General features: G+C 39.0%; 1 protein-coding gene across 1 annotated transcript in view; it reads left to right on the top strand.

Annotated features, from left to right (window-relative positions):
- RBPMS (RNA binding protein, mRNA processing factor) overlaps positions 1-21,869 on the top strand; it is a 69,713-nt gene that overhangs the window by 33,128 nt on the left and 14,716 nt on the right. Inside the window, exons 4-5 of the mRNA XM_081317570.1 lie at positions 4,272-4,425; positions 12,359-12,489. Coding sequence (XP_081173696.1) covers positions 4,338-4,425; positions 12,359-12,489 — 219 coding nt within the window. The 5' untranslated portion in view covers positions 4,272-4,337. The remainder of the gene's footprint in view (positions 1-4,271; positions 4,426-12,358; positions 12,490-21,869) is intronic.

Here is a 21,869-nt window from a genome sequence, read left to right as displayed (position 1 = left end):
CAAATTTCTAATGTGATGGCTCTTCTTTTCTTATCTGGCTTGTAGTCAAGCCCAGAAAATTCCTCCACCTCCTGTTTGAGAAAGAAGAAGGGGAAAAGCAAAATTGCTCAATCAAGACCTCCTGGCTGCTTCTTTGCAAAATGTGCAAAACATAGTGAATTTTAATTACGGTATATCTGTTGTTTGTCCGTTGTATATGTAAATGCAGCTCTCTACCTTACTTTATTGTCCAATGTATTGTGCAAACTCACAAAATGGATTAATCTAGTAAGAGTATCTTGTACATACATGGTTTTTATGGTATAAACTCAAATAAGTAACTATTTACATTAAATGAAACACAGTAATACTTAGATGAACCATACTTTGTAAAGGGGGATACCTAAGCTTCATCTACTCCAGAGACTTCAAATACTGCATTCCTGTATTTCATCCAAGGGCAAAAACATAGATATTATCTCTCAACAATGAACTCAGTCCAACAGAACAGCCAACATAACTCTTGTCAGCCAAACAAGAGAGTTATCTCCAAAGAACCAGAAAACACAGATATAGAAGAAAAAGCTATTTTATTCTTTTGAATCTACAATATGTAAAATATATTGCAAAGACATCGCGTAACATTTATTAGAATCATTTATATATTGTTTACTTTAAAGATTCAAGACAGATTTCAGTAGTAGGGGGAAAAACCTCTCCAAATACAAAACCCAACATCTTAAAATTATAAGAAATATGCTTCTGTCTTCCAAACTCAGTCCTGAAAAGCTCTGTGAAAGAGGGAAGTCAACATTCCAAAGTCCAACACTCCACTTCTAGAGCCAGAGTGTAGGCCAAAATATGAGTTTGTAACCATGTCTGGTCATTGTTCTTCCTTGTCTTTGGCCATCATTGCAACAGGCATCCCTATAGGTGCTTTATTTTTTATTTTTTTATTTATTTTAATTCCATTTATATCCTGCCCTTCTCCCAAGACTCAGGGCGGCTTACAAGCTTAGCAGTAGCCTTCATTCTATGTATATGCCTGCTTATTAGGGCTTTCACACACACCCAAGCGGCATTATTACAAAGTCAGCTTAATTGCCCCCAACAATCTGGGTCCTCATTTTACCTACCTTGGAAGGATGGAAGGCTGAGTCAACCTTGAGCCTGGTGGGATGCGAACCTGCACTAATTGCAGGCAGCTGGTGTTACTTAAGGAGGCATTAGCCCACTGCTCCACCAAGGAGCATCATCCCGAGCTCCTTTGTAAACCATGAACCTATTAAGAATCCAGCCTGAGTGTTCAGATTCAGAATTCTGCTGAATACTTGACCAGTCTGAGTCTCAGCCTTGGCCATAGAGAGCCACTTGGGGAGACATGGAACAAGGTTAAGTTAGCTGATCACAGCCTGAATATGTACTGTTTTTTAAAATGTTTTTAATATTTTATTTGTATACAGCCCAGCACCCTTCTTTGAAGGAGATGGACATTTTTACAATTTCATTGATTGAAAAATAGATAGATGATAGAGTGAGTGAGTGAGTGAGTGAGTGAGTGAGAGTCTTGAGCTCAACAACACATTCCTGATTAAGAAGAGAAGAGCACCAGGAATCAAGTTGTCTGTCTGAATTTTAAAAAGCATGACTCCATAAATTAAGTCAAACTGGTAGGAAAAGACACCGTGAGTTAACTGCTTGTTGGGACAATCAATATTCCATCTCCTTGCTTTCTTCCCTCTCTGTGTTATGCTTTGGATTTTGTTGCATTATCTGTTCGAAATTTGGACTGGACCTGTTTTCTTTGCTCTCTTTCGGATCGTTGCTGAACTGTCTTTCTGTGCTATCTGAAAAGTAACCTTTTTGTTTTCATTTTTTAAGCAGAAGTTTGTAGTTTGCCCCAAGTGGATATTCTTACAATTAAGGATTTATGACTGCAATAAATATCTTAGTTTTTTTTAATCTGAAGCTGGCTATTATGCCTTGACTGCCATTATTTCACAGTCCAACTAAGCTTGCTGCAGATTTGCTTTCTTATCACTGGAAAATTCCCCAAGTCCTGGCTGGAAAAAATTCTGATCTATAAAGGACCTGGGGGCATCAATTTAACACCAGAGATCAGTGGTGGCTATGAATACCACAATAATTGGCTATTGACCAGTGCATGACAACCAACTGGTGTTAATATCCTCTAATGGCAAATAACAAACTAATTTCAATGAGGTGAAGAGCAGACCAATTTGGACCACAGGAGCCAGTACTATTATAATTTGGTTGTCTTGTAGCCATGAGTTCACTGACTCGATCTTCATGGAATGGAGGCCTTCCAGCATAAAGTCAACAGCTTGACAATGAGGCCGAAGAGGTCAAGGAAGGAGCAAATTGCTGATAGACCAGCAAAAACTTCTAGCTACACATGGGACCTCAACCTAGTCACCTGCAGAACAATACATCTTTGTCAGATTCTCAGGAAATTATTAGCATCACCATTCCTGCCCTATCCTGGAGTTGAGGCTAGGATACAGAGAGATCACCCCATCCTTGCCTTGCAGGTCTCAGTGATACATGCCACATCTCCAACACCAGATCATGAAGGAGCAAATCAGTTTACAAATCATTGTGGCATTCATTAGAACCAACCTGAGTCTAAAGCTTCCTGTAATCTGGTAACAAAGGATACGCTGGGCTGGGTCCTATAAGTCAAAAGATGGGGAAGAAAGAAATCAGATGTCTTGTTCTCCCTTCCCCTGTAACCAACAGACCCCTGCCCGTCACCTCCACCATCCTTCTATTATTCTTCAACCTTTCGAGCATCCTACTTCCCCTTCACTCCAGTAATCCCCCTCCATTTGCATCATTTTAACAGTGACTCCAGTCTTTCTAGGGTTATTCTAACATAAAAGCAGGCTGGCCCTTCTCAGAAAAACTCTAGCCTTTCTCTCCCTTTCCCTCTTTGAGAAGAAACTCATTTACACTCCAACTCTTATCCTCTGAATTATTTCCTTCTGCGTAATTTGAATGACTTGACTAGTTTTTAAAGGTAGTTGATAAAGATGATCCTTCTAAAAGAATATTTATATGCATCCATTACTTGGTGATGTCTTATTGTTAGAGAAGCATTTGCTAAAAACCTTGCATATGCCTGCCTTTGATCCCTGATCTCATTTGTGACAACTGAAATTTTAACGTTCTTAATTCTTTTGAAGGAGATGATTAGATTGTTGTCCTTGACATATTATGATTCACTTGGGAAGAACAAACATGTGGTTAATGATGTTTGGATCTGTTTGTTCATGCCAGCGCATATTTTATGTGATGTATTTTAAGGATAACTTTTATGTGCTTATTAGAAATTCAGTTTATTTGTTTGTAAACATGAAATTAAGTACTGTTATGATCGATCCCCCTAATACTTTTAGTTTTTTGGGTATGTTTTATCCAAATCCTTTTCAATTGAAGTTGGCCTTAAACCCAATTTAAAGCTTCTTGATTATCTCAATAGGATTTATGATACTGCCCTGGTTGAAAGTAATAGTCTTTTTTATGCAGCTATATCAAGAATTGGTCACATGTATTCAATATCATCTTGGGCCCTTCTACCTATCTGCAGTAGATTCATCTTATTTGGTAAATTTAGGTCTTCTCAATAATTGAGTACTTTGCAACGGTCTTTTCAAAAGTGTTTGTTTCTTTTTCTTATACAGGTTGTCTAGTTTTGCCACGCATAACGTATTTCTTGTTTGTGCAAAGCTTTATGAAGGCTTTTACATAATGAAAAGTGATTTAGAATTCTGTTAAACCAAATATTTCATCACTAATTTCCTCCTCTCCTTGGTCTAGGACAGGGGTAGGCAACCTCGGCTCTTTTATGACTCATGGACTTCAACTCCCAGAATTCCTGAGTCAGCTATGCTGACTCAGGAATTCTGGGAGTTGAAGTCCATGAGTCATAAAAGAGCCGAGGTTGCCTACCCCTGGTCTAGGAGGTTAATATAAAACAGTAATAGTCCTATAGTATAATATTATAACATGACATAATATTAATGGTAATCTGTGCTGTCTATCAAGCATTTTATTTGGCAAAGATTACAGAGATTTAAATGCATGCTGTCATTTGGTAGAGCTCAGAAAAAATGGCATCTCTTTCATCTTGGATATCTTTACTTTGAAGCTTCTGCTTTGTTGAAATGCTGTTGCTAGCCTTGTCAGTCAGTTTGAGTGTACCTTTAGTGCAATTCCATTTAGTTGATACATCAAATGATTCTTGTTATTTTATTTTCTTTCTGCAAAAGGGAATTCGTTTTGACCCAGAAATCCCTCAGACGCTCCGACTAGAGTTTGCAAAGGCCAATACGAAGATGGCTAAGAGCAAATTAGTGGGAACTCCTAATCCCAGCACTCCTGCCACTCCCAATGCAGTACCTCAGTTCCTTACCAGAGAGCCATGTAAGTGATGTAGTTTCATTGTTAAATTAGAAGACTGATATATGCATCTTCACGAGCAGAATGTTTAGCACATTCACGCTTAGCTTTTTCAACAGAGGTTTATTTCTGTTTTCCTTGTTGCTAGGAAAAGGATGAATATGGGGATCTTGGTTTGGTTTTTTTTTTCAGTCGATGGATCATTTGAATGCTTTTCTCAATGCCTATGTGGGCTACCAGCACGCAGCTCCTCAAAACAACCTCAGCCTCAAAACAAAGCTTTGGTTCTCTGGGGAAATCTTGTCATTTAATCAGGCAATGAATCAAATTCTGCAACTTGGGTAATATTTATGGAGCGTTTCTAAGAAAAAAACTATAAGTTGCAGCCACAATCTGTGTCCTAGAATGAATTGCACCACGATGCGTGATGGAAATGTGTACATATGAGTGGGATGTGTATGTTTTCCCAGTCATGGGTGTCCACAGAGGTTTCTTACTTTCATAAAAATGCTGGGTCAGGCTTGCAATGCAACTTCGCCAGTTTTGCCTTGTGGACATTGCTGCTATTCACAGCCGTGGCATTTCCTTTAAATCTTCGTTCAAATTGCTTTTTTCTTCTAGACACCTAGTGCACATGTCAGGGAATACGAGAAGAATAAGGAAGAGTAACTAGTAAGGCGTTGCTCACAAATTATCTAGAGTCAGAATGTATGTGACCAAGCTTGCCAGTCAGTGATGGCAAATTATTCAAAATGGGAAATTGTTTCTTATGAAAATAGGCTCGCAAATTTGCATGACTTGCAAAGAGAGCATGTCTACACTGCATTTCACTTTGCTATACTAGCTTATTAAGTTGGAGCAGCTAACGGTTTTGCTATTGCTTCAGGCAAGCAACAAAATTACATTCAGCACACCAACAACCTTTTTTTTGCTTCAGAATGGCAAAATAAGAATGATACTATGATGTGATGTTACACAACAATTCACAGAATTAATAGAACGATGGAGTTAGATCAGACCTCTGCAATATACAGTATATGAAAACTAGTTAAACTATCTGATTTAATCCTCTTCTTAGAAACTTCCAAAGATGGAGAATTCATAACCTCTATTAGTAGTTTGTTCTATTGTTATTCAGAACTTATAGCTAGGACATTTTTCTTTAGATTTAAATGAGATCTTAAATGTAATTGTACCCATTATTTCTGGTCCCACTCTCTGTAGCGTTGGAAAATAGTTTCTGGTTACCTGAATATTAATATCATGTATCCCTCATTCTTTTTTTCTTTTCTCCAATTTGAAGAACTCAAGTTCCTTCATCCTATCTACATAAGGCATGTCCCCAGATGTCCTTTCTAATCTTTGGTGTTTTCCACTGACCTTTTCTAACTTGTCAATATCCTTCTGGAATGTGATACCCAGAATTGTGGAAGCTACTTCAGATGTGGTTTCACTGCTTCTCACTTATCCTCCTTCCTGAAATCTATTTAGGATTTTTCTCTATATTATTCTTCCTTGTTTTATTAGAAACTATTATTTTTCTAGGGACGCGGTGGCTCAGTGGGTTAGGACGCTGAGCTTGTCGATCAGAAGGTCGGCAGTTTGGCGGGTCGAATCCCGAGTGCCGCGTAACAGAGTGAGCGCCTGTTACTCGTCCCAGCTTCTGCCAACCTACCAGTTCGAAAGCACGTAAAAATGCAAGTAGAAAAATAGGGACCGCTACGGTGGGAAGGTAACAGCGTTCCGTGCGCCTTTGGCGTCTAGTCATGCCGGCCACATGACCATGGAGACGTCCTTGGACGAGCGCTGGCTCTTCGGCTTTGAAACGGAGATGAGCACCGGCCCCCTAGAGTTGGAAACGACTAGCACGCATGTGCGGGGGAACCTTTACCTTTACCTTTTTATTATTTTTCTCCTGCCTAAGATAATCACATATTCTGTATTTACAAATACCGATTTATGAACAGCTCTGACAATTATCAGGGACTACCAAATTTGCTAATAAATGCTTCTATAAAACCATATCCCATATGTTCCTTGGCTGGCTATTTGCTGCTGTGTATAGAATATTATAGAGCATAGAGTCATATGGTGTGGAATTATGGGAGTTCTGAAAATAAAATCTGAAACTAAGCTAACAGATCTGGCATACGTTTTTCAGTTTTATTGTTTGCTTGTTAGAATTGTGAAAGAACTAGCTTGAAAAAGCAAATGAAATGTTCAGGTATTTTGGACTTCCTAGTTTAGGTAAAATATTTAATGGAATGACTGAATTGTTATCTTTGTAACTGGGATCAAAAAATAGTTCCTGCTCACAATGTGCTTGTTTGTTTCCTTTACTTCAGAATTGTCCCTGAACAAGTAGAATTTTGCATGACTTTAGTCTTGCCAGAAACAGCAGTAGGACAAAATAAACAAGGGAACAGACCATAAATAATGATGGGTTTTATCATGCTGTCTTAAACTCTCTTAAAACTATCTTCTGTCTTCAGTAGATCCATGTAGCTTAAAATCATAATAGAGACTATGCACCATGATCTGACAGTTATGGCTTAGTTAATAAGTCCGTATAACTTTTCCGGAACAGTTTTGATAATTTGCACACCCGAGTTTCTTTTTATTTTGCTTCTTCATTTCACAATTTAGTTAGAAAGTTCCCTTAAGTAGCCTAAAGTTAATGTTTACTGTAGTAGCATCCATATCTTTCTCCATCTTTGTATATTGCACTGGATGGATTCTCTGTTTCCCCAGAAGCTTACCGCTTAAATGTCAGCAGAGGAAAGACAAAAGAGAAAGAATGAAATGCTAGAGGCAAAAGTAATAGAAAAAAGTGTGAGTACAGCTGTAATGTTTTGAAATTTCCCAAAAGTTTTATTGAAATAGAGAAGAGACTGGGAGCTTGGATATACAAAAGTGCTCCTTGGCGTTGCTTTCTTGTTAAACTCCTCCCATGTGACATCTTACGGATGAGGTTAGGGAATGCTGTGTTTATAAGCTTGTTCCCTTCCCAACCTTAGGAATGACCACAGGCCTTAGGAATGGATGATAAAGGGAAGGTTGTTTGCTTTAGCTCTTGCCAACCTTTTCTTGTTTATCTTACCTTCAAATTGACAGCATGCACACTTAATCTTTTATATAATTAAAATTCATCTTTGTCAGCTCCGGTGAAATGAAACCCTTCAGGCTATTCTTGAATGTTTCTCTGCTGTTGGCCTAGGGCAGGGGTCAGCAACCTGAAACAGTGAAAGAGCCACTCGGAACCGGTTCCCTCACAAAAGGAAAAACTGGGAGCCACAAAAAATGTGTGCGCATGCACGTACATGCACGCATGTGCAGAACAGGGTTTGACTGAAGAGTGGATCCAAGGCGAGATATGCACCTACCCTACATATTTGAATTGATTGGTTGAACTTTTTTAGTCCCACTTTTTTTTTTTTTTGGACTGCACATGGCAGAGGACTGGGAGCCGCAGGAGACGGCTGAAAGAGCCGCATGCGGCTCCGGAGCCGCGGGTTGCAGACCTGTGGCCTAGGTTGTGAAAAGAGAGGATTTCAAACAAGTGACATAGAACAGGTACCAAGCACAGACTCTTTCAATGAGTTTCTCTTTTGTCTGTAGATAAGACACTTGCCACTGCATTAGGGATACACAAACTGTTAAGCAATATTATTAAGAAGGGTCAGCGAAGACAGCTCTGTCCGAAAAACAGAAAGGAGGAGAAACTTCCACAGGCCAATACCCTATTCTTGGGTTGCTGCTCTCAAAAGTGTGAGTAGTGTTTGTAAAGCAGCTTTTTCCATCTGCTGCTTCCTACGACTGTTGGTCTCTCCCAGTTGTCCTGTTTCTTGGGATCTCTCTTTATTGGAGGGCTGCATAAGTCATTAATGGCAGTTTTGTGATAAAGTCATGTTCCATTGTTTTGTATCAGCTCAGAAATGCCGATAGTTTGTTATAAGCAAAACTGAGACTGAACTAAAGCTAAGTAAAGATGCTTTTTCTAGTCAACAGATTACAAAAAAAAACAACCTTAGTACTTCTCAGAAAAGACAAGCAAACTAATGTGTTCTATCCTGATGTGCTGATTTTGCTGCTTTAAAAAAAATCTTATGTGTTTTCCATCCTTGCTTGTGGTATTTGATAGAGATGATTGTTAGATAGTGCACTGAAAATGACAGGCTCAGTGGTGGAAAGGGTAAATTAGTGCCAAGGATTATTAGGGAAGGACTTGATAATGGGCAGGGATACTATCATAACTGACAAAATTGCATTTGAGTTACTACATATTGTTTGCCCCATGTCAAAAAGTACATCATAGAATTGGAAAAGTTGCTGGAAAGGGCAGTTACAATGATGAGTTGGTTATAAAATCTTCTGTTCAAGGAAAGAATGAAAAAAATGAAGCTGATATCATGATTCATTGTGCCTACTTGTGTCCTTGTTTCTTGGGGAAAAACAAAGCTGTAGTCAAGAAGCAGCCGGCTTTGGTTAGTTGGCCCTGATAAAATAGCTTGAGCATGAAGGTTTAATATTGATGGATCTAGATTCCTTCCCCACTTACAGTAGTTGTTTATTTTCATGTAGATAGATCACACAATGTAATTATTGATTAAGAATGAAAGTTCAGTTCATTTCAAAACAGCTGAACAAGTTTACAATGACAAAGCCAGTCATTTAGATCACGGGTGTCAAACTCGCCACATCACGTGTCATGACGTACCGCCACTCTTTTTGCATTGCTGGCAATAGGGTGGGCGCAGCTTTGGTATGATGAAACCGGCCCGTGGGCCGACAGTTTGACACCCGTGATTTAGATAGTCCAGGCCTATATTTGGGGCTTTAGAGTTTAAATTGTGCCAAGTAAACAGTAAACAACCAGACTTTGAATGTATTAAAGCTGCTTATTTAAATGGATGCAAATTTTTGATATAATACAATAGTTGATAAACAATGACAGGAATTTCAAGAGAAGAAAAATATATCACATTGAATATCAGGGGAAAATCTGGTTTTATTGCTGGTATATTAGTATTGATTACTAAAAGGGATAACGTTGTCTAACAATTGTTGGAAATGTAATGACCGGGAAGGATTATTGTTCTATACAGTATTGCCTTGCAATGTTGCAAAATTCAACAGTTTCTGAAAGTGATTTATAAATAACAGAATGAAACAAAGTTTAAAGCTGATTTTCCTTTCCAAATTAATACTTTTAATTACATATTACTTTCCCACAAAATGCATTGAACCACCTTTGTGCATGATAATTGCTGCATAGATATTTTATGCTTCCTAAATAGAAATTCTTACAATTTTTAATACCATTTTATGATTTTTGAGATTCTTTTGGTATTGATATTTAATGTAGGTATTTGGTACTGATAGTTCGGTTTTGACAAGTTTTACAAATATTATAGTATATTTAGTTATTTAAAACTAATCAAGGAAATGCTAAAAATTAACCTATTTCTCTCATGCCTACAAATCCCCTTTTTATTCATCTTCTGTACATTTTTTCTTTCTTCTTTTGTTGGGGTGTGCCTTTTTCCCATTTTCCTTTTTTCTCTTCTTAAAAATGTTTAATAATACATTTCCTGAAAAATAGTGCAGAACCTTTTGGTCTAGGTGTCATTGATCTTTACATTTTATACCAACTACAACTTTTAAAGAGTTTCCTAATGTATCCATGTAGAACAAATTGCAGTAATCAAAATGGGTTATAATTGAGGTTAGATAATCTGATTAGTACAAGAAGGATCACAACTGGCCAAAACATTATTGACAAATCCAGTGATAACCGAGAACCGCTCTCAAACATGGATCTGCCCTTCAAGGGGAATGAAGTCCAGTCCCAAACAGGCTGAAACTTCTGAGTCCTGTTTCTTGATTATTAATTTAACCTCTATCTTAGGTAAAGGTAAAGGTTCCCCCGCACATGCGTGCTAGTCGTTTCCAACTCTAGGGGCCGGTGCTCATCTCCGTTTCAAAGCCGAAGAGCCAGCGCTTGTCCGAGGACGTCTCCGTGGTCATGTGGCCGGCATTACTGGACGCCAAAGGCGCACGGAACGCTGTTACCTTCCCACCATAGTGGTCCCTATTTTTCTACTTGCATTTTTATGTGCTTTCGAACTGCTAGGTTGGCAGAAGCTGGGACGAGTAACAGGCGCTCACTCTGCTACTTGGCACTAGGGATTCAACCCACCAAACTGCCGATCTTCTGATCGACAAGCTCAGCATCCTAACCCACTGAGCCACGGCGTCCCTAACCTCTATCTTACTTAATGTTTAATAAGTTAATGTCAGTTTATTCTCCCTCATGTAGTTCATTATTGAAGTTAGGCAACATTCAGAGGTACTGATTGCTTCCTTGGAATGAGATAGTAAGGAACAACATTTAACTATCTTTCCAAACAATTTATATAATTGTTCAACTGTTTGTAGATGAAGTGGAATCCATTTGCAGCTCTCCCACAGCATGAGATCCTATTGCAGAAATTGGGTGGCAAAATGGCCAAATTTCAACAACAAAAATTGTGGGCCTTTTATGAGATGGATTTAAGCCCGAGAAACAGAGCAACCTCCCACAACCATCCCCAGCCTTAATCCCTAGCAAACAAACAGCTGCACGCACTCAGAACTGGAGGACTATTGGATAGAATGTCTAGTAAGCAAGACGAAATTCCTAAAGACAAAGGTCATGCTGCTTCCTTAACTCCCATTCTGAGTTTTTCAGAGCACAGAGTAGCCAGTGCATACAGCTTCCCTCTTCTCCCTAATCCAGGTCTCAGTGATGTACACCAACTCAGATTAGCACTTTCATCTGAGATTAAATCTTGGATAATAGATAAAATTGTGAAGTGCACAACTTTAAGGATGCAAGTCCAATTCATTATTTCCTTTATTCCTTTATTTCCTAAACTGCCATACAAAAGAAAAGAGGCCAGCCAGCTGCTTTATCTTAAATGGCTAGGTTTCAATCTCCCATCATGTCTTCTTATAGTAGCTATTGCTTTAATAGTCTGACTGATCTATTTGCCTAGAATTTTGTAAGGATTTGAGAGATACATTTTACACACTACAAAATGCCAGGACCTATAATTTTATATCTTTTATGAGAAACAGTTCTGAAGAAATGTTTAGCTTCTGTCACATTGAATATTGGCTATTGTTTTTGGCTTAACCGAATTCATTCTATATTCATATGTCATTTTTTTTGTTTACTTTTAATTATTTGATCGTGTGTTTTCAAAGGCTCTAATACTATGAATAATGTGATGTAGGCTGTGTTACTTATCCAGGATATAAATTCATGATGAGTTGAGGGTAAGATGGCTTACAAAGGATGCGATTGCTTTAGCAATTGCAGTCAGTTCCCTTTACCCAGCTTTCCAGGTCTATGATCATTCTTTAGGAACCTATATATTTCTGCTATTTATGAAATAATATTAGAAGATGCAATTACATACATTGATGCATGTTTCTGTGTTTTAAATATGTAATGAAGCAAATAGTGGATTGTTTTCTTTCAGCGTTTCCCAGTTGAAGCATCAAGTATAGTTTCAGCTGATCCAAAAAGTGTATAACAGTTTTTCCTGATCTGGTGTTCTATGGCTGTGTTAGACTATGATACCCATCATCCCCAGTCAACCTGACTGGATATTATCAGTGTTTGCTTCGATTACTCTTAAGTGGTCGAGTAGCTTAGTTTGATTTTTCTCTGTCTCCTCTTATGCCCCCGTTGAAAAATATCCTTGTTTTTTAATGTAAGATATAGATGTTGATTTTCATAGGTTGTCTCAGAGCAAACGTTTTCCCCTGATTTTCTCCATTTTTGCTTTTTGAAGAAAGAGGAGCGGTCAGAGAGACCATCTTAGTTTGGCGGTGGAGACAATTTGCCGTTTTGTTTTCTGCATTTGTTTGGGTTTCTTAATGATGACCTTTCCTTATTCTTCTCTTGCAGATGAACTCACAGTGCCTGCACTTTACCCCAGTAGCCCTGAAGTGTGGGCGCCGTACCCTCTCTACCCAGCGGAGTTAGCACCTGCTCTACCTCCGCCTGCTTTCACCTACCCTGCCTCACTGCATGCCCAGGTAATTTACATCAACCAGTCACATTTTCACCCACGTTATTCCTTGATCCTCTTCAGAGCTCACCATACAACTAACACTTGTCTGCCTAATAGGGTCACAAGAGCGAAATTAATGATCACTTCTCAATCAAGCTGATCCTTCCTCTAGGGATCACTGGAATCATCCTTGATAAAATGGCAGCACCCCTCTGCCTGATAGAACACCTTTCTCTTCTTGAGTAATTTCACTTCCATTCACTTCAGGCAAATAGAAATATCTGCTGGGTCTTTGAACACACATATATTTTCTTATATATATATATATATATATATGGACTGTGCTTCCCAGACTTGCCTTTCAGTGGTTTTAACTTCCAAGATTCACAGGTCTTGACCTAGATCCAGGCAAAGTATGTAAGAATATATTTATATGTGTGTGTGTGTGTGTACTTGCAGTTTAAGAGGAGACATGGAAGCAAAACAATACCCAGTGACATAGGAAATATACATGTAATGATGATGAGTGGTAAGTTGGGAAGATCTCCAATAGCAAATTGTTTAATAACAATTAAATGATTCTCCCGATTGACATATCATTGTTCCCAATCAGTAGTAATTTAGGATGCAGGTCATCCTAGTGTGTGCATCTTGGTTGCAGTGGACAACCATATCCATCACTGAAGTCACCATTTTGTCTTAGTAGCCTTGGTAGTGAGCTTTAAAATGGCTGCTTCTGAAGACATTCTAACCCTAACAAAGTGAGTATTAATCGCCATTCGCCAAGTGAACATGTGCTTGTAATTATTTGCTATTCTGGTTGTTTGTGTACTTTCTAGTGATGACTAAAACGTTGAATAGATGCTTGGCAAAGGTGATAATCTATATAAACATTAATGAACTGAAACATTAGAAGTGAACAAAAATGGATCTAGACTGTTTTTTAGGTTTAACAATTGTGTGAAAGCAAATATGGGTAGTCCTCAATGCCTTGTTTATTGACTGTTCACAGTTTCACAGTTAGGACAATGGTGAAAAAGTACTGTAACTTTACTACCAATCACATTATGATATTTGCAGGTCTGTAACATAAAGCGAAGCTGAAGTAAGATCATAAGCACAGTCATTGTTTCACTTTTAGATCACTTTGCTTAACAACTGAGTTGTCCCAGTTATGATGTTAAACCAGGATTCTCTTTTAATTCTGTGATAGTTAATTAATTCTTAATTGTTTGGGGTAATAAGGAGGGCCTTCTATCCAATTCTAATGTGTTAGCTATGTTCTTTTTTGAGGAATATTGATTTGGCCTGATGGGAGATGCAATGTCCTTATCAATCTGAGATTCAATGGGACAATGTCTAGACTGAATATCTCTGTGTGTTTTAAATAAAGCTACTAAATAGAGGTACCTTTGCATGAATATCTGAAAACTTTAGCTGTCCAAAATGTAGTTTGTAAACTGCTACAAAGTGGAAGCAGAAGTGGCATGATTTTTATAAGAGCAGCAGTAGTTGTCCATTTGTTTTTAGGCCAATTTAAGAATGTTGGTGTTGACCTTTACAGTGCCAGGGCTTAGTTCATTTGAAGTTTTGCAAAGCAAACCTCTCCTACTGCATGAGGGTGAAGCACATCTACACATCCAGCATGTTCTGTGAAACTATTGGGAGAGGCATGGACCATGGCCAACCTCTCTGCCTCTTTGACACTCCCTAAGCCTTAAGAAAACTTAGGAAGATTAGCTTGTTTATGTACCCTTGTTGTTTCTTTAAAGCAGCAGAAGATTGGGTTTCTGTGTTGTGGACATCCCTTGACTGTAAACCGCTTGAAGGGCCTGATTGAGTTGTGTAAGCCAGTCACCCTGCACAAGGCAGTGGGGGAAGACATTTGTTTCAGACTATTTGCAGGCAGAAATCAAAGCAGCAGCAAAGAAAATTAATCTGCCACTTGCTAAGTCAATCTTTGTAGCCTCTTCCTTGTAGGATTTTATTGCACTTTGGTAAATTTACACTTGATAAATGGTTAGTTGAATCCACTGATGGTCTTGTTGGGAAGAAAAAGTGTCATATCTAATACTTTAACTTAAGAATTACACTTTTTAGATGGGGATTACTTTTGGGGGACTTCCAGGCGTATGACTGGACATTTGAAAAGGTGTGTCAGAGGCACCCACAGAATGTCTGTCATGGTCAGCATGGCCACTCATGAAATATAAATTAATTTGAAAATTGACAAGTCCCACAGGATGCTGTTTATCATGCTAATACGGCGAGCGAGGGGAGGAGTCAAGCAAAGGTTTTTCTGCAGAAATATAGCAGGAGTAGAGGTTGGTGTGTTGCTTTGTTTTGCAACGCGGCAGGTTCACAATTCATTTGTATTAAAAGAATCATTTTAAAAAGAGTCAGATGTTGCAATAAGTTCAGTAGGTACCAAGCAAGATAGCTTGGGCCAGCAGGATCCATCGGGGAAGGACCAAAGAGGAAAGCTGGTGAAAGTGGTATCACCCCTTTTGTACACGTGTCAATGTATATAAAAGGGGCAGGGTTTTGTTTAAATGTCTGTAAAAAATCCTTCCCTCCCCCCCAATTTAGTAGCATAAAATTCTAATAGCAACTAATTATTATAGGAACCAAAAACAATATTCACACTGGTCCAACATTCAGAGACACTGAAAATTTGGGCTGCTTTTGCTGTATGAAATCAAATACTGCCTCTCCGTGAAAGAATATTATGCTAACTAAAATCCAAGCTAGATAATGGTCATATGTCTTCTGGCATCCAGGGCGGCTTCTAATTCTTCAGTCTAATGAAAATTCTGCTTTCTGTATCAGAAACTCTTTTGTGCTACACTTACAAAGGCCAGGTTCAGAAAGGCACATCTCTTTTATACAAGTCAGCCATGCGAATATCAATGAGTGCTTCGTGTAACTCAGGTAGACGTTATCTCTTAGGAATGTTATATAGTCTGAAAACATCCAGCGCTACCGGTAAGTGTTTAAGCGAAGTGAGGTGGGCTGGATGGGAAGCTCTCATGTGCTCTTCTGAAAAGCATGGGAAGCACACATGTCAGAAACAAAAGTTTTGCCAAGTTAGCTTAATCAGATAACACTACTGGTTCATTGAATCATAAGTTATTATGGTATTTTACAGGAGTAAGGAGAAAAAGTGATACCTGGAAACATATTATTTATCATTCAATATAAAGGAACAGAGCAAGAAGGAGTGAGGTAGAGGCATGGATAAATGGAATGAACCCTAATTTTGGGGATGGGAAATAGTAAGTTATTATAGGACATCAAGAACAGAGTGTTGAGCCAAAGACTACACGGATGTGCATGTGTACATCACATGCACACACAGAGAGAGACAGAAAATTATATGAAATGGAAAGGAAGAAAACACAAAGGGTTTTCAAAGGATGTTTGAGACTCCAGGACCAGCCAAGATGAGATCTCTAGAGTCATGTGAAGCAGGAGTACTTTGGAAAACAAGGTAGGCAGAATTGAAGAAAATAAATCAAGGATAGTAATGGACAGGTAGCTATTGTGAAAAAAAAATCGAGATAGATACAAAACATTATTTATATTTCAGTGCCTGCTTATTTTACAAAATATCTTTAATCTGGATTTTTGTGTTTTTTTTCCTTACTTGCAGCAGTTCAGTGATGTGTGGTTGTCTTCCATGTTCTGGGTGGAATGAGAAATAGTATTGATGGAATAGATTTGTAATAAAATGATTGCTTTGTATGTTAAAAAGTCGGTACTAATGGTAATTGGTTGTTTGACATAATGAAACAACAAATAACTATTTTGCTGTTCAATATCCAGCTTTTCTATGCAATCGGAGCAATTAACAATTGATAAAATTCAATGTGCAAAAATAAAAATCCAACATCATCACTTAATACCAATACAAATATCAATAATTAAATGCCTGGCAAAAGAGATCCATCCTGACTGCTGTGAAAATATCAGGAGCTTATGCAGCATCCAAGGCATCTTCAGAAAGACCTATCTTGCAGATTACATGCATTATTTTATTTCCTACAGGTTTAGATAAATTTTGAAGAGAGGACCACTATTTTTTTTATCAGCTTACTACCTATGAAGTCATTGCAGCACTTTCCTGAGAAATATCTTGAGGCATACAGGATGCTTGATATGTATTCTTCTTAAATATTTCACAGTTAGCATAGTGCTATTATTAAATAAAAAATGAAACACATAGAATGGAGTGTGTTAATGTTTCTTAGCAAATGCACTGTTGCCAATATTTCTCCTAAAAGTTATTGTCTGAAGACTTGCGGGAAATGATTGAGATTACAAACCATAAACTTGAGGAAAACAATTTGTGGCAGGACAGGAAAAGGGGAATTAAGTTGGAACGGGAAACTATCTTTTATTCACGAGTTACAACAGGGCAGATTGCATGTGAAAAATCTCCAAATCCATCTGGAGATCACAGTGCCCAGTAATGTACTATATGTTCTGTCACAAACACTTTTCCTGCTCCTTGAACTTTACTGCCTGAAACTCCTAATGTTTTCTGAAAGCTGGTGTAATCTACTTAAAAATTAACCAGCAAAGGGGAAAACTAATGAAACATGGATGGCTTTAATCACTGGGGACTGCCTGGGGGCATGTCTGGTCTGTAATCCTGCATGCTTGGATGCTCCCTTGTAGCCAAGAACATTTAGCAAATTTAGAAGAATTGGTGTGAGCGTTCCCTGGAAGTCTTGCTGCCTCACAACTTTCTGCTGGTTGGAATGGCCCAAATGTTCCCGAAGACACGAGGAGATATCTAAGGTGCTGACTTCCAGAGTAATGGAATGCTGATTAGCTCTGTGGAATTTGCTTGAGGAATTTCAGAGGGCTTTGCTGAAGCGGAGAGCTGTCATGCTACAGTGTTCCTATCCGCTTTCTTGGAAATTGTGTTTGCAGCCGTGATAGAATGGACTCCCTTTTGTTTTTCCTTAAACTGTGGTTGTCCTGCCACAAGGATACATTATTTAAGATTTAAAATCTTCCCTAATACAAAGGTCTGTTTAGCCCATTTTAATGTTTTCCAGTTTTCTTTGTTGTTCCACCATTGTGTTTTCTTTTTTAAAAGAGCTCCTTTTTTCTCAAGTCCCGCCATTTTTCTGTCCATTTCTTTCTTTATTTAGGTAAAGGTAAAGGTTCCCCCGCACATGCGTGCTAGTCGTTTCCGACTCTAGGGGCCGGTGCTCATCTCCGTTTCAAAGCCGAAGAGCCAGCGCTTGTCCGAGGACGTCTCCGTGGTCATGTGGCTGGCATGACTAGACGCCAAAGGCGCACGGAACGCTGTTACCTTCCCACCATAGTGGTCCCTATTTTTCTACTTGCATTTTTTTACGTGCTTTCGAACTGCTAGGTTGGCAGAAGATCTTTATTTACTCTTATCCTAACCCTAATCCTTATTCTCACAACAAATGAAGGTTAACAAATTTAGGTAGGATAGATCCCCATTTGTTTGATCTTTTTATATTTTTCTCTCCCCTCATTCTTTTGTGTGTAAAAAAGACATTTTAAAATCTGAACTCAAAGAAGAGATAATTTCTGCTATGAACTTTCTGACTAGTGTGCCTAGATTAACAATAGATAGTATCCCAAAGGATTAATGATTTAATTTGTTGATAAACTTTAAAAAAAACAGTAGGATTTGTCTCCCCTTCATGGATTACTGCCTTGTCGTGGCGAAGGGGCTTGCGTAATTCAATGAAGCTATGAGCTATGCAGTGCAGGGCCACCCAAGACGGAAAGGTCATAGCAGAGAGTTCTGACAAAACGTGATCCACTGGAGAAGGAAATGGCAAACCACTCCAGTATCTTTGCCATGAAAACCCTATGGACAGTACCAAAAGGCAAAACGATATGACGCTGAAAGATGAGCCCCTCAGGTCGGAAAGCGTCCAATATGCTACTGGGGAAGAGCAGAGGGCTAGTACTAGTAGCGCCAGAAAGAATGAAGCGACTGGGCCAAAGCCGAAGGGACGCTCAGCTGTGGATATGTCTGGTGGTGAAAGGAAAGTCCGATGCTGTAAAGATTTTTTCTCCATAGGAACCTGGAATGTAAGATCCATGAATCAAGGAAAGCTGGACGTGGTCAAACAAGAGATGACAAGACTAAACATCGACATCTTAGGTATCAGCGAACTAAAATGGACAGGAATGGGTGAATTTAATTCAGATGACCATCAGGTATACTACTGCGGACAAGAATCCCTCAGAAGAAATGGAGTAGCCTTCATAGTCAATAAAAAAGTAGGAAAAGCAATACTGGGATACAATCCTCAAAATGACAGAATGATCTCAGTTCGAATCCAAGGCAAACCATTCAATATCACAGTAGTCCAAGTCTATGCCCCAACCACCGGTGCTGAAGAGGATGAAATTGACCGGTTCTATGAAGCCCTACAGCACCTTATAGAACTAACACCCAAAAATGATGTCCTTATCGTCATGGGGGATTGGAACGCTAAAGTAGGAAGCCAAAAGATAACTGGAATAACAGGCAAGTTTGGCCTTGGAGTACAAAATGAAGCAGGGCACAGGCTGATAGAATTTTGTCAAGAGAATACGATGGTCATAGCAAACACTCTTTTCCAACAACCCAAGAGACGGCTTTACACATGGACATCACCAGACGGACAACACAGAAATCAGATTGACTATATGCTCTGCAGCCAAAGATGGAGAAGCTCTATACAGTCAGTAAAAACAAGACCAGGAGCTGACTGTGGCTCAGACCATGAGCTTCTTGTTGCAAAGTTTAGGCTTAAATTAAAGAAAGTAGGGAAAAGCGCTAGGCCAGTCAGGTATGAATTAAATCATATCCCTGCTCAATATACAGTAGAGGTGACAAATAGATTTAAGGAATTAGATCTGATAGACAGAGTGCCTGAAGAACTATGGACAGAGGTTCGCAACATTGTACAACAGGTAGCAACCAAAACCATCCCAAAGAAAAAGAAATGCAAGAAAGCAAAATGGCTGTCTGAGGAAGCTTTGCAAATAGCTGAGGAAAGGAGGGAAGCGAAAGGCAAGGGAGAAAAAGAAAGATATGCCCAATTAAATGCAGAATTCCAAAGAATAGCTAGAAGAGATAAGAATGCCTTCTTAAATGAACAGTGCAAAGAAATAGAAGAAAACAATAGAATAGGGAGGACCAGAGATCTTTTCAAGAAAATTGGAGAGATGAAAGGAACGTTTCATGCAAAAATGGGCATGATAAGGACCAAAATGGCAGGGACCTAACAGAGGCAGAAGAGATTAAGAAGAGATGGCAAAATTACACAGAAGAACTATACAAGAATGAGCTTAACGTCCCTGACAATCACAATGAGGTGGTCACTGACCTCGAGCCAGACATCCTAGAATGTGAAGTGAAGTGGGTCTTAGAAAAGCTGAGCAACAACAAAGCTAGTGGAGGTGACAGTATTCCAGCTGAGCTATTCAAAATCTTAAAAGACGATGCAGTAAAAGTGCTACACTCAATTTGCCAGCAAATTTGGAAAACTCAACAGTGGCCACAGGATTGGAAAAGATCAGTTTACATTCCAATTCCAAAGAAAGGCAGTGCCAAAGAATGTTCAAACTATCGCACCATAGCACTCATTTCACATGCTAGTAAAGTTATGCTTAAAATTCTACAAGCTAGACTCCAGCAGTATGTGGATCGAGAACTACCAGAAGTACAGGCAGGATTTCGAAGAGGCAGAGGAACTAGAGATCAAATTGCTAACATACGCTGGATCATGGAGAAAGCTAGAGAGTTCCAGAAAAACATCTACTTCTGCTTCATTGACTATGCTAAAGCCTTTGATTGTGTGGATCATAACAAACTGTGGCAAGTCCTTAAAGAGATGGGCATACCAGACCATCTTATTTGTCTCTTGAGAAACCTATATGCGGGCCAAGAAGCAACAGTGAGAACTGGACACGGAACCACTGATTGGTTCAAAATTGGGAAAGGAGTCCGGCAAGGCTGTATACTGTCGCCTTGCCTATTTAACTTATATGCAGAGCACATCATGAGAAAGGCAGGGCTAGATGAATCAAAAGTTGGAATTAAGATTGCCGGAAGAAACATCAACAACCTAAGATATGCAGATGATACCACTCTAATGGCAGAAAGTGAAGAGGAACTAAAGAACCTCTTGTTGCGAGTGAAGAAGGAGAGTGCAAAACTTGGGTTGAAACTAAACATTAAGAAAACCAAGATCATGGCATCTGGCCCTCTCAATTCCTGGCAAATAGATGGGGAAGAAATGGAGGTAGTGACAGATTTTATTTTCCTGGGCTCCAAGATCACTGCAGATGGGGACTGTAGCCAAGAAATTAAAAGACGCTTGCTCCTTGGGAGGAAAGCCATGGCAAATCTAGACAGCACACTAAAAAGCAGAGACATCACCCTGTCAACAAAAGTGCGTATAGTCAAGGCTATGGTCTTCCCAGTTGCAATGTATGGCAGTGAAAGCTGGACCATAAGAAAGGCTGAGCGCCAAAGAATTGAAGCCTTTGAACTCTGGTGCTGGAGAAGACTCCTGCGAGTCCCTTGGACTGCAAGGCGATCAAACCGGTCAGTCCTAGAGGAGATCAACCCTAACTGCTCTTTAGAAGGCCAGATCCTGAAGCTAAAACTCAAATACTTTGGCCACCTAATGAGAAGGAAGGACTCACTGGAGAAGAGCCTAATGCTGGGAAAGATTGAGGGCAATAGAAGAAGGGGACGACAGAGAATGAGGTGGCTGGATGGAGTCACTGAAGCAGTAGGCGTGAGCTTAAATGGACTCCAGAAGATGGTAGAGGACAGGAAAGCCTGGAGGAACATTGTCCATAGGGTCGCGATGGGTCGGACACGACTTCGCAACTAACAACAACAACAGGATTTGTCTATGCAAAGTCACTTTAATTTACCATGAGTGGATAGCTGAAGCACATGAAGGCCTGTTTGAGATTTAAGAAAATTCTGAGGTAGTAAATCCAGCCAAAGTTAATCATGACTAACTCCCTTTCAAAACAACAAAGCAGGTCTAATTGAGACTAATTTGTGTTAAGCATACTTTATAAAGTTCTCAGTACAGGCATTCTTTCATAAGATGGGTGACTCTTGAATAACTTAAACATTAAGTGCTTTTAATTATTTTGACCTAGTATTAAATTTTGCAGTCTGACGGAATAGACAGGTATAATAAACTTACTGAAATAATAAAATAATAAATCTTCTGCCTCTAGGAGAATTATGGCTATAAAAAACAAAAATGTAGTCCAGTTGCTGAATTAAGATATTTTCCAATTAAAAAGCTATACAAGTAATCCTTGGCTTATAATCACAACTGAACCCAAACTTTCTGTTGCTAAGTGAGACCGTTGTTAAGTGGGTCTTGC

Source organism: Vipera berus (genome assembly GCF_964194415.1).
Source record: "Vipera berus genome assembly, chromosome: 2".
Lineage (NCBI taxonomy): Eukaryota > Metazoa > Chordata > Lepidosauria > Squamata > Viperidae > Vipera > Vipera berus.
The sequence above is the reverse complement of the archived record's forward strand: the minus strand, read 5'-3'. Positions and strand labels throughout refer to the sequence as shown.